A 14,064-nucleotide genomic window follows, 5' to 3' on the forward strand; every position below is an offset into this window, starting at 1 on the left:
ACCATCCCCACGTTTTCCTTACTAGTGCTGGCGTTCTGCCCTGCCGGGAATTGCATCACCATTGTGTTTCCATGCATGTGCAGTGCTATAAAATGGGTTTATATGGGGAATCCTGGGAGAAGGCTGATGTAAGGGGGGGTCTTTTCACGTCCGTGTGTAACTTCTCCATTTATTGGACCGGGAGACGCGCAATTTGCTGACTGCTTAAACTGCCTTTTCTGCTTTGTCTTAAATACCTCTTTATTATGCTGGAGTGTACTTTAACATTTCGTAAATACACTTATTTATAGCACTGGCATGTTGGAGAGTCACCTGGGCACCCTTTTCTTTCCAAAAGCTTTTTTTTTTTTTTTTTTAAAGGGATAACATACCTCTAATCTAAGGTAGTTGCTCACTCCTGCTTCATTAATGATCTCACACCTCAATAGAATGCTTCTCAAAGAGGAAGCATTGGGTGCATGTGCAACAGTCTGTGCTGTGCCAGCAATGCTTCAAATGTCAAACAGAACTTCTGGTCTTTCCTCCCTCAAGTGTTGCTACTCCCATGTCCATCTCCATCCAAGTCAACGGCGCTACTATCCCCTCTACCTCTATAGCCACATTCCCAGATTGCACCATTGCAATCTATAATGAATGCGTCAGGCTCATTTTCCTGTCCGCTTGCACCAACCTACCTATCCTCCCTAATACACAAGTATGTCCCGTAGAGGACCCTGCGCTCTGCTGAAGACCCACGTCTATCCTCTGTCCGTACGCCCACCTCTGATGCTTGCCTATAAGACTTCTCCAGGGCTCCCTTCCCTATTCTGTAAGACTTTCACCCAGTCTCCACTCCTTCAAAAAAAATTCTTTGAAAACTCACTTCTTCAGGAAAGCGTATCAATTACAACAAACTGTTAGCAGGTTTTCATCCCCCCTCCCTCTTAGCCCCCCATGACTCCTCTCCTGCAACGGTCATTACCTACTAAGCCCTCGGTGAATATTTTTCTAACAACCTCCTTCGTACCCCTACTTTTACCCTTTGTGTCACTATACCCCACTCCCTCTAGAATGTGAGTAGGGCCCTCAAGCCCTCTGTTCCTGTGCGTCCATTTGTCTGGTTACAATTACGTGTGTCTGTTAGGCCATTCATTGTACAGCGCTACGAAATTTGATGGCGCCATATAAATAATAATAGTCTTCTACATTCAGCTGAGCTCAAAGCAACCCAAACGGGCCCCCTCCTGGCTGTCTGGTTCATGGCCGCTAAGCTGCAACTTGGCACCTTTTATAAAAGTGGTGATTTATCTTGAAATCAGAATTTGTAAAGGGTGAAAGAGGGGACATTTAGCATTTTCGTTCGGTTTTAGCCTCGTTAGTGTGCTGTATGTTTTGCATGCTGTTTTCTGTTTTGTTTTTTTGCGTTGGATCTTGTGGAATGCCTAAAACTCTGACCTGCTATCTTTTTATTGTAGGTTAAGCAGTTTGTCTTCGGTTAGTGACGGAGCAGCTGAACGAAAATCTCCGGGACATCAGCGGCAGACATCGGACTGCAACGAGTCGACGGGTAATTTCATACATTCTAAGCAGAAAATAAATAAAATTAAAACCTTTTTTTCAGTAAAATCAAGAAATGCTTCAATCGCAGCTGCATTGACCTGATTTACAATTACCCAGTGTTTGTTAAAGTATTCGCTCTTGTTTTTTTGCGAATATCCTTTTAGTAGTAAAACCATTTTCAGATATTAATGTAATTTGTGGGACAATGTGCTATACTGATCTCAGTGGCAGGATTTAGGGAGAGATCATTACAGGACAGGGAGTGGGCCGCTGTGGGATCATACAATCACATGCGTTGTTGGTCATTAAGTTCCCATTCTGGTTTTATTCCTTTAGTAAGACCATGTCCGAACCATACTAATACAGCTCCCCTACTTGTGATATTTAGAACTGCATTGACTGTGTGTGTTTATGTAGGTTTGGTGCAACGCTGTGTCATCGTGCAGAGGGACCAGAATGGATTTGGCTTTACAGTCAGCGGGGACCGGATCGTGCTGGTTCAATCTGTACGCCCAGGTGAGCAAGGGCATCTTACGAGCCATTGTATAGTTACTTAGTGTTACTACATAGTGTGTACAGAACGCACAATTTCTGCCACATTAAATGGAGAACACAAAGTACAGCAGGCATACAGTATATTACATTTATATAGCACTAACAGGTGTACTCAGCACTTTACAGGTTACATTACAGTAGGGGGAGGTACAGTAAGTCCAGTAGGTATACAGTGTATGTATATTATATTTATATAACGCTAACAGGTGTACTCAGCACTTTACAGGTTACATTACAGTAGAGGGAGGTACAGTAAGTGCAGTAGGTATACAGTGTATGTATATTTTGTTTATATAGCGCTAACAGGTGTACTCAGCCCGTTACAGGTTACATTACAGTAGAGGGAGGTACAGTAAGTGCAGTAGGTATACAGTGTATGTATATTTTATTTATATAGCACTAACAGGTGTACTCAGCACTTTACAGGTTACATTACAGTAGAGGGAGGTACAGTAAGTGCAGTAGGTATACAGTGTATGTATATTTTATTTATATAGCACTAACAGGTGTACTCAGCACTTTACAGGTTACATTACAGTAGTGGGAGGTACAGTAAGTGCAGTAGGTATACAGTGTATATATATTATTTATATAGCGCTCAGGTGTACTCAGCACTTTACAGGTTACATTACAGTAGTGGGAGGTACAGTAAGTGCAGTAGGTATACAGTGTATGCATATTATATTTATATAGCGCAAACAGGTGTACTCAGCACTTTACAGGTTACATTACAGTAGAGGGAGGTGCAGTAGGTATACAGTGTGTGTGTGTGTGTATATATATATATGTATGTATGTATATATGTATATGTATATTATATATATATATATATACATATATATATATACACACACACACACACACACACACACACACACACACACACACACACACACACACACACGTATTACAATTCTGGGCACCGTATAAGGAGGTATATTAAATGAGAAGAAATGTAAATTCTCTTACTGCTAAAATCTATTCTTTTATTCTTGATGTTAAATTTCATGTAAACGTACAGGTGGAAATAAAGTTGAATTTCAAATTTAAGGACGAAATAGCCGAACTGGCATATTGTGTTCGGCAGAACGCTGTACGATGTCTGCGCGTTGTGCTCAGCAGAACTCTACGATATCTGCGTATTGTGTTCAGCAGGATTCTGTACGATCTCTACGTATTGTGCTCGGCAGAATTCTGTACGATGTCTGCGCATTGTGCTCGGCAGAATTCTGTACGATGTCTGCGCATTGTGCTGGGCAGAACGCTGTATGATGTCTGCGCATTGTGCTGGGCAGAACGCTGTATGATGTCTGCGCCTTGTGCTGGGCAGAACGCTGTATGATGTCTGCGCCTTGTGCTGGGCAGAACGCTGTATGATGTCTGCGCGTTGTGCTGGGCAGAACGCTGTATGATGTCTGCGCCTTGTGCTCGGCAGAATGCTGTACGATGTCTGCGCATTGTGCTTGGTAGAACGCTGTACGATGTCTGCGCATTGTGCTCGGCAGAACTCTGTACGATGTCTGCGCATTGTGCTTGGTAGAACGCTGTACGATGTCTGCGCATTGTGCTGGGCAGAACTCTGTACGATGTCTGCGCATTGTGCTGGGCAGAACTCTGTACGATGTCTGCGCATTGTGCTCGGCAGAACTCTGTACGATGTCTGCGCCTTGTGCTGGGCAGAACGCTGTACGATGTCTGCGCTTTGTGCTTGCATACATACACCACTCTCTTTTTTTGTTTTAGGTGGAGCTGCAATGCGAGCCGGCGTGCAGGAGGGTGACCGCATTGTGAAGGTCAGTCGTGGAGTTGTTTGTAAACATTATGGTTTCTCTAATATGTCTGTTTTCCTGTCTGTACCTTAATCCACCGCTCTAATTTTTGTGAGCCTCTCTCCCCCCCCCCCTTCCCCCTCCCCTAATCACTAAAGGAACACTCTAAGCACCATAACCACTACAGTATGTCCTTACACACTAGCTTGCACAGGAGTGTCCTTTCACACCAACATTGGAAGGAATCAAACCATTTAGGACAATTTAACTCTTTAGCTGGGCTCTGCTGGGCACCGCTCTCTGCCTATACTACCTCCGACATGATTAGGCACAGCCATGCAAGGCTGTGATCATTGGCTGAGAGCAATCAGATGACGCTTTCAGCCAATGAGCTAGCCATGGAAAGCTCCTGCTTAAGAGCTTTCTTCTCCCTCCGACAGAAGTAGTGTAGGCGGGGAGCTCCTCCTGGCAAACTCCAAGTAATATGTCAACTGGGGGTTGCTAGGGCAGAGTGTTCCTTTAAAGAATCCTTAGACCACATAATGTGTGCATTGACTTTCTTTGAGTCCCTTTTTCTACCTATATATTTATCAGAGTGTATGACCTGAAGAATTGAAATGCTGCCGATCTCCTCTGTATGGCGATGCAGCGAACCCAGACAATCCTTTTTTTTATTTTTATTTTTTGTCTCGCAACATTGGCCATGTTCTCTAACCGACTTCGATAACTTGGTGTGATTTGTCCGCAGGTGAATGGCACTCTGGTCGCAAACAGTTCCCACATCGAAGTTGTCAAACTTATCAAATGTAAGTCATGTGCCAAGCTTTGTAATTTATAGGAGTTTGGTTTTGTTTTAGTTTTGAAGAAGAAAAGCAAACAAACCTATTTGGTTTAATTGTTTAATGCAATGTTTGCTTTGTTATACTTGTAGTGCATTGAATGCAATGTTCTTCTTACTAACACAGACCTCCGTTAAAATAAAAAAAAGATTTTCAAATGATTTAATATTTTTGCATAAAATGTTAAAATAATTATAAAAATTTCTTTTAAAATTGTAAGATTTAGATTTTTATTTATTTATTTATGACATTTAAAAAAAAAATAATTAATATTTTGAAAAAAAAAACTTAACATCTTATACACCAATATTAAATTGAGGTCATAGTCGTATTGAAGCTCAATCCAGACGATACGTTCTGCCCAGTATAGGAAGTCTGAGTCAGCCAGAGTTAGCGGAATAGTTAAGTGGACCGTTACATTGTCAGTCTTTCGGTCAACATCGGAGATAAAATTGACCTTCCCATAGCTTTCAGGATGTAAACAAAGGCTTTATTGTGCCTTTTATATTATGTTGTTTGTATGTGCTTATTCTATTTGTGTCATCAGATTTCTCATTTAGCTAATCCCCTTTGCTGACTTCATTTGGTCCCCTTCCTGCCAGGCTTACTGTGCCCATTAATGACCGCTCACAACAAAATTCTACCTGGTTAACAAGCTTGTTTTGGACTTAGTGACCTATATGTAATCATATATGAACCTTTTAATTTTGCTAAACCACCTAACCCATCTCACATAATCTACTGAACCACCAAACCCCGTCTCACCTCATCCACTGAGCCACCTAACCCCGTCTCACCTCATCCACTGAGCCACCTAACCCCGTCTCGCCTCATCCACTGAGCCACCTTTCCCCGTCTCGCCTCATCCACTGAGCCACCTTTCCCCGTCTCGCCTCATCTACTGAGCCACCTTTCCCCGTCTCGCCTCATCTACTGAGCCACCTTTCCCCGTCTCGCCTCATCTACTGAGCCACCTTTCCTCGTCTCGCCTCAACAAGGGGACCTTGTGGAAGACTGTAAAATATATTATACAGTAGCCAATCGCAGTGGCTTTAACACAAGCCCTTCCCATTTTACCCATAAGTCATTCTTTCCTATCCCGGAGATAATTAGGGAGAAACCTAATTAACTCCGAGGATAGGGACCATCGCCATTTTATAACACAATACGAAAAATACAATAAAATACATAAAATCAGAAGTACCGGATGTATAGTGTTCGTGCAACGTATCCCCAGATAGCCTGGATCTGAGGGCATATTCCTACCGAATAGCGCTCAGGTCCGATGTACACAGTCCAATCGCCATGGAGTCAAAGTCTCTCATAAGTCCTTCGGTATACGAATGACTCCATGGGACGGCTACCTGGGTAAGTCCATACGAATTAGAGAAACTCCCGAACTGACCGGTGTTCGTACGCCTCAAAGAAATAGAAGGGGGGCGGCCGTCTCCAGCGGTGTTCGGTAGATAAAGAGTCCGTTTTTAGATCCATAGGTTTTGCACCGAACACCGCTGATTCGCCTCGTGTCCAAAATGGCCGCCGCCTCGTGGTCGGCATACGAACGACGACCACCCGTACGAATGGAATGGAGAGGTGTTTGCGGTTAACCACAACGTTCTAATTGTGGTCAAGGTGTTAATGAGCCGCACACTCCTCTCCTGGGTGGCCGATGGTTCGGTAGTTTCAATCGGTACTTAGGAAAACATACGAAAAAGGGCATACGGGCGGGAAATCCACGAACCCAAGGCAAAGCAGACGAACCAACAATATAGGTCTATGCAGAGGGTTCGTCACACTCCTCTACTGAGCCACCTTTCCCCGTCTCGCCTCATGTACTGAGCCACCTTTCCCCGTCTCGCCTCATCTACTGAGCCACCTTTCCCTGTTTTGCAATACCTGGTAAACCCCTTTTCCTCGTCTTAACTTGTCAACTGATTGAAAGGCAAAGTCCTGATTTTAATACCTCTAAACCAAAAGTACACAGTAATACAATATTAGTCGCTTGCATCAAGATAAACACTTCACAACTTAAAGTTGTCCTTTTATTAGCCATTGTTTTCAGATTGAGGCTCCCGTGTTAATTTCCAATATGTAAAACTTGTTTCTACCCTAATGCAGGGCCCTTAGGTGGTTCCCTAGCCCTTTGGTGGTGGTTCCCTAGCTGTTACGTGATTCCGTAGCCCTTACGTGACTGATACTATTGTGTTTCCTGTGTACCAGACCTCTGCTTGTCCCTGACCTTTAGTTTAGAATGTTGTCCTCTTCCAGTATCCAGCGTATTGAAACCGTCCTGTGTTTGACTCTCACTTTATCCAGTCCTGTTGATTAGTGTACTGTGTTCCAGTTATGGGATATTTCTTGAGTTCAAGTTTGTCTCATCCTTGCTCCTGTGGTCTGGCTTACTAGACTTACTTACTTAGCTCCTTGTATTTTGTTCCTTTTTGACCTGTAGGATCGGTTAGTCTAGCACTGGTATTTCCCATTCTATGTTATCGTTAAACCCGGCCAACCTAATCTTTTTTTTTTCTTCAAAGTATAAAAATATTGTAGCAGTTCTCTCTTTCAATGATTGCATGTTGCTCACAGGATAGGTTTCTCCTGTGAACATAGAAGATGATAGTTCCTTGGCAGCTGTCATGTTTGATCTTTTAGAATAGTTTGCGCTGAGCTCCATGTGAGTTACCCAGGTGTCAGGAGCTCATTACCAGATTGTGTTGCCACACTGTTATGGTCTATTAAATGTAACTCTTCCTATATAGATTTCTTCACATGTGCTTTGTTTACTTTTCCCAGCTGGGACCTATGTGGCACTAACTCTTCTGGGTTCACCTCCACCCTCCATGGGGATGTCTGGGCTTCAGCAAGATCTGGGCAGTTCGGTGTCTCCACGGAATACAATGCTATCTCCAGCACCACCCCCACCACCTCCTCTCCCTCCACCTCAGCGCATTACAGGACCCAAACCACTGCAGGTGAGAGAAGCTGTAATGTTGGTGTGAGAAGTGGGATAGTCATTCTCTGCATTCATGCTCTAGACCCCTCTGAACATGCTGCTGGTGTTTGGCTTAGATATGTGCAGCTTCTTTATTTTAGGACACTTGTGCTCATCGTAAAAATGTTTCTGTACAGCTTTAATGTATCTCTGTAAACACCACATCTTTTTTGTTTCTCTGTTATACGTCTTCATTTTACTTTCTGCCTCAGCATTTTTGTCTGATTTCTTGTCTCATTTATTCTGTTCAGTTTTTTTTTTCTCCCCGTTTACCGTTTAAAGGGACACTTCACTGCCCAAATTTAAAGAAATAAATAAAAAATAAAAACTTTAGAAACTGTTATTGAAAACCCTTAAACAATAGTATTCTAGAAAGATTCTCCGTCCTAAGGTATTTAAAGGCTTCTGTTTTGTTTGTAGGATCCAGAGGTTCAGAAACATGCCACTCAAATTCTTCGGAACATGCTGAAACAGGAGGAGACTGACTTACAGGTAGTCAAGTGCAACTCGCCTAGTATGGAACCTTTTTGATGGGGCGGGGGGTTGTGTGTGGTGTGTGTGTACGCAATTTACAAAAAAACTGAGATTTATTGATTTGTGTGGATATGAAAAATAAAAATAGTTGTTAATGGCCCAGAACCCAGAAATAAACTTTTAACTAACAAATGTTAAGAAACGTTTCATAATGACCTAGAAATGCTACGTTAATTCGGCTAGTACAGGTTCTGATAGTGAAACCTCGTGCAGCTCACAATTGGTGTCTGTGTTTCAATAAAATAATTACCACCAGATAACGGTGATAGAGGGACCCCTGCATAGAAACATAGAATGTGACGGCAGATGAGAACCATTCGGCCCATCTAGTCTGCCCAATAACAAAGTTATGCAGTATTTAGAAACATAATCTGAATTATTTAATGATATTGTCAGATAATGTAACACCGCAAACGTACAACAACTTCTGCCACTGCACGGCTCCCTCATCAAGTTCTGCTCTATGTTAGTTTATTTTACTTTTTTCACTTTTCGTTGACTTTTTTTATTTATTTATTCATTTATTTATTTATTTTTAAATTCAATGTGTTATTACAGAGCCAGCAAAAGTGATAAAATAAACCTATTCGCATTATAGTTTTGGGTTTATGGGTCATGTTCTAAGCTGTAAAAAAAAAAAAAAAAAAAATCTTAAAAATAAACCGCAGTAATAATTGTACAGACGTTACTTTATTTGTGCTTTAACCAGCAAAAATCACCATAACACATCTGTGCATAATTGTAACAATAAATATGCTTTGAAAATATCACTGGCAATAATTGCACATACTATGTAATTAAACAAACAATCCTATAGTGTGAATGTTAGTGCAGTTAGAAAATGTAATATTTGTTACTAGAGCTTTATACAAACCTAAGGAACCCCTGGCGATCGTTTCGGATTGTTAGGCCTCGTCAGTCAGGTATTGCAGATACTCATCTAGGCACCGTGAGTAAGGTTTACCCTTTAAACATGGGGAGCGCAAAATAATACTAGAATACTAAAAACATGCATGCATTTAATTCTGCATTTTTTTTTTATTGGGCTTATGTCTAAAACGACTTGCAGAACCTGTATTTCCCTAGTCTGCAGCCTTTACAAGCCCTCCCCTTCTAACCACACCCAGACTTTGTGTCTGTCCAATCACAGACTTCCCAATGCAGCTCAATGAGAAGTCTTTGCAAGGCAGGTGCTCTGGGCAGTTGCTGTCTCTTGTGTTTAGCTTCACTGAGCTAATCGAACCAGGAAGTAACGGGACTGATTGTCTGACAGCCAGTGGGGGATGTAGTAAGGTTTATTTATAAAAATGCCAATTTCTATTGAAATCTGCATGATTTGTAAAATGAATAAAAGAGGACACACTCTTTATACATAAAGCATAAACTGCTTTAGATGTTTTTGACGTGTCCATTTAACCTCCTCAAGGGCCGGTAACATCGATATATGAACAAATGATTTGCTTAATCCCTTAACAACGTTAGGGCCGCAAAAGGAGGTCTTTAAGTATGTAGTACTTTTACATAATTATGTGATTTTTTTTAATTTTTTTATTAATAATATATTGAGGGCCCTGTCTGACAAACCAGGCAGAAAGTCCAGAGAATTTAATTTGCAAGCCCTATAACTGACCCTGTAACTTTCCAAAGCACCATGAAACCTGTACATTGGGGGTACTGCTGTACTCATTAGACCTCACTGAACTCAAATATGAGTATTTTAGCTGTAAAACCTATAGTGACGCAGATATCATCGGTAAAAGGCCAGTTTTTGTGTGAAAAATGCAATGAAACCCAATATGAACACCAACATTGGCCAGGGTTTGTGACTAAGTGGCTTTAAAAATTACTGGATATACCCATTTAAAACACCCTGCATTGTCTATTTTTGCCAATGGTATGCCATGATGGGGCTAGTTTTTATTCCTGGGTTGCAATACGGTCTCAAACACAACATAGGCTCACTAAACCAATCTGGCAAATTTCAGTGTATAAAAACTGCCGTTCAGCATCTCCACGCTCGGCATGGAGACGCTGAATTTTCCTCAGAGCTGCATTGATTCAATGCATCTCTATGAGGAGGTGCTGATTGGCCGGAGAAAGCATTGGATTGGCTAAAAAGCGGCAATTCTGATGTCACCAAGGGGGCAGAGCCAGCACCGGCAGACCTGCGCGGTGCTGGAAATAAAGTGAGTTTTAATTGCTTTTAAGGTCGCTAAGGGGGGGTGGGGGGGGAAGGGGGGAGGAAGGGGGCAAGTCACCTAAGTACATGGTTTTGCTCATGTCCCTATAGTGTTCCTTTAAACGAAAAAGTTAAATTATGGTTGGACAGACCTAAAGCTCAGATTCCATGGTTTGTTTGTTTTGTTTGGTCAGAACTTGTACAGTTGCCTCCGTCCATAAGGGTTTAAACATTTCCCATGAAGATAACTATTTGTGGATTACAGATAATGCTACAGACTTTAGACTTTAAAAGGAACGCTTTATGTATGAAACAGAACATATTGAAAGGTGAAATAAATAAGTAACGAGTTATGGAACTTGTTGGTTTTGGTTTTTTTCGACTACATAAAAACCTACATTTTACAGAAAGTGTGTCATGGGAACGGCACAAAGAAACACAATATTAACAAAAACAAAATTACAATCTTCTTACCTGCCAAAACTATTCACATATCAAAAGCCAACGAAAGGCAGCCGACTCTCTAGCACGAATGTAGGCCCTGCCGCACGAATTCAATAAACCTTTCACTCTCTTTAGGGAGTCAGGATGGAATATTACAGCTCCTCTTTCACACTACGAGAGATGCAGAAGTAGAAGAAGGAGCTAATTTGAAAATTACAGAATTATTTTATTTCACTAACGAGTCAAAATAAAAATGCTAATTTGATCAATTTGGGGCAAAAAATAATAATTTGGGAGATACAGAAAACAAAAATATATTTTCATACAAACTATATTGGTATAAAATGTCTTAAATTAGTTTTCAATTCAGACAAAAAAATATAATACAAATCATGCTGGGGAAAGCAAAAAAAACAAAACACAAAAAACGGCATGCAAGAGAATATTGAGATTAGACAACAGCTCAAGTTACTTGCCCTTCGGTGAGTCCCCACTCAGATCTCTAGTCCATTTGCGTCTCAGGCTGCTCCCACCCAAAAGGAATACAGCAACACCCCCTGACTGTCAATCTCACACACGGTCCTGTAACTTCCTGCTTTGTTTAGCTCAGCGGAGATAAACTCAAGAGGCAGCAATTGCCCAGAGCACCTGCCTTGCAAAGACTTATCATTGAGCTGCATTGGGAACTCTGTGATTGGACAGCCACAGAAAGTCTGGGTGGGGTTAGAACGGGAGGGGCTTGCAATGGCTGCAGACAAGACCGCAGTTTTTAAATATACCACCAATAAGAAATGCATAATTAAATGCATGCATGTTTTAATTAAGGGTATATCTACTAAATACAGCCCACAGCTAAAGGACTGGCAACACCTTCCCTTCATTTTAAATCAAATGAACATAAAAAATGAAGAAAATATACACCGAAACATTGGCAGCAACACAATCCACCGGCATTTCTCCTTTGCTTCCAATGTTCTGATTGATTCTCCTCTTGTTCTCCTCCTCTGCAGAACCTTTGTGAGGTTTACAACAAAAGTCCAACCCCCATGCTGCAGGAACAGATCGAGGGAGCTAGGAGGAGGGTTGTTCAGCTGCAGCTGAAAATTCGTCAGGAAACCTCCGGTCCTGGGGTAATCGTCAAACTATGTCGGTCCATGTCATCAGATTGTCTTCCCCCTACAGCAGAGGCCCCCAAACCAGTCCTCATGGCCCACCAACAATCCAGGATTTATGTATTTCCTGGTTTTATTCCAGTGGAGAGATTGACAAAGCCTGGACGGTTGGTGGGTCTTGAGGGACTGGTTTGGAAAAACGCTGCCCTACAGCATTCCAACCAGCTGTACTGTACGAGGTACCAGAAAGAGTCGTATACAATGTGACCATTTTGCTCTTAACCCCTTAAGGACACATGACATGTGTGACATGTCATGATTCCCCTTTATTCCAGAAGTTTGGTCCTTAAGGGGTTAAAGGCTTTTTTTTTTTGCCCTAAAAATAGAGCAGAATTAACGGACACATTAATAGATATATTCGTAGATATACATAGAGTACATTTTTTCTTTTTGTATTTGGGCAGAGGAGCGCCTTTTTAATACTTTGAATATTCAGTTAACATCCAGCTTGCACAGAAACACTTCATTATGTAAATACATTTTTAGAACAATTTTGTTTCTTGTTTTGACATCTTGTGTTTTTGTGGCAGGATTTGCTCCGTTCGTACAGTGACTGCAGCTCCATTGGGTATAAAATTTTGGAAGGTAGGTCATTAGTTGGATTATTGTTTTTGAGTTGCGTTTGGTCCGCACATTTAAATCTTTGTGTGGGTTACAATTGCATCCATGTTCCATTAAAGTTTTGTTTGTTTGGAAAAAAAATGGATAGGCAACCTTTGGAACTCCATATGTTGTGGACTACATCTCCCATAATACTCTTGTAATCATAAGGCTGACAGCGGCAAAGTGTGATGGGAAATGTTGTCCACAACATCTGGAGTGCTGAAGGTTTGGTATTGGTGCTCTTAATAGTAAAATAATAATCTAAATAAACATTTCACTCAAACAGTAGAGTATAATATTTTTTCCAGCTCTATCCATCTGGATTATTTTGACCTACTTTTCTGTACTTTATTTTTTGTTCTGTTTCTTATTTCGCACTGTTTCTCTTTTTTCCTGATTGAACCCTTCGTTCTTTAAGTTTTGGGTCCACATTTGACATCACGGGGTCCGAGAAGTTCCCATCCAAAATTTCATATCCAAAATGGATATTCTGTTACCGCATATAATGCCTTATGTATAGACATAAAATATAATTTGCAATGCGTGCTCTGCATACTGGTGCTCTGGCACAAGGCAAACCTGGATCCGTGAGGGCGCAGGGAAGAGAAGATATTGGGATTCACGTCATGCTTTCATTTAAGCAGATCCAGTAATTTTATTAAAAAGGTGTCTTTTGGGGTGATATGTAAATCGCAGACAGCAGGTTTAACGGATAATGAAAACTCGGCTCTGTAGTTAGATTTCTCGGATAAAGCTGGTTAATAGTGTTTTGGCATACGAAATGACAGTGTGGTTGTAAACATACCGTGGAAACAACTGGAATGTTCCTGCCTTAGATAACTCTGACCCAGAATTGCACTTTATTAACTTGACTAGTTTATACAGAAAATGGTGAAATTTTTACATAATTAATTTATGTCTAAAAATATTGCTGCCAAATTTCTATCCCTGTGCGTCCGCTGTGGAAACATAGAAAAATTATCCAATTACTTATTTTGTTGCAGATTTGTTTGCCTGTCTCTGTCTAGCCATTGCGTGTAGATAATGATGTAAACGTGTCTCCATTAAATCTGTCCTCGTACAGGCCGTCTGTCTATGGATTCCCAGGATGCTGATAGCGGTCTGGATTCGGGCACGGAACGGTTCCCGTCTATTAGCGAGGTAAAAGCTTCATCAACTCTATTGACAATATTTAGTTAATCGTTTTGTTTGTGCAATTAAAGTATCCATTTCATCCCTCACAGAGAAAGCACAGTCGGTATACTTGATGGCTGCAAATAATGATCTGATTTAAAGGAACCCTGTAGGCACCATAACTATTACAGCTCTGTGTAGTGGTTATGGTGGTGTGAGTCTGGAGTAGTTTGAAAGAAATAACTACTTTGTCTCCTGTAGCTGGGCCTATATTTTGCTGCTGGGATATGGTGGAAATTACAAT

At 41.3% G+C, this 14,064-nt stretch overlaps 1 protein-coding gene across 9 annotated transcripts in view; it reads left to right on the top strand.

Annotated features, from left to right (window-relative positions):
- ARHGEF11 (Rho guanine nucleotide exchange factor 11) overlaps positions 1-14,064 on the top strand; it is a 143,331-nt gene that overhangs the window by 77,033 nt on the left and 52,234 nt on the right. For all 9 annotated transcript variants that reach the window (XM_063439680.1, XM_063439675.1, XM_063439683.1 and 6 more), the window contains 9 exons: positions 1,455-1,546; positions 1,957-2,055; positions 3,838-3,887; positions 4,612-4,669; positions 7,496-7,674; positions 8,115-8,186; positions 11,862-11,981; positions 12,554-12,608; positions 13,711-13,787. In XM_063439680.1, the coding sequence (XP_063295750.1) occupies positions 1,455-1,546; positions 1,957-2,055; positions 3,838-3,887; positions 4,612-4,669; positions 7,496-7,674; positions 8,115-8,186; positions 11,862-11,981; positions 12,554-12,608; positions 13,711-13,787 (802 nt within the window). The remainder of the gene's footprint in view (positions 1-1,454; positions 1,547-1,956; positions 2,056-3,837; positions 3,888-4,611; positions 4,670-7,495; positions 7,675-8,114; positions 8,187-11,861; positions 11,982-12,553; positions 12,609-13,710; positions 13,788-14,064) is intronic.

This window comes from Pelobates fuscus, chromosome 13, assembly GCF_036172605.1.
Source record: "Pelobates fuscus isolate aPelFus1 chromosome 13, aPelFus1.pri, whole genome shotgun sequence".
NCBI classification, from domain to species: Eukaryota; Metazoa; Chordata; class Amphibia; order Anura; family Pelobatidae; genus Pelobates; species Pelobates fuscus.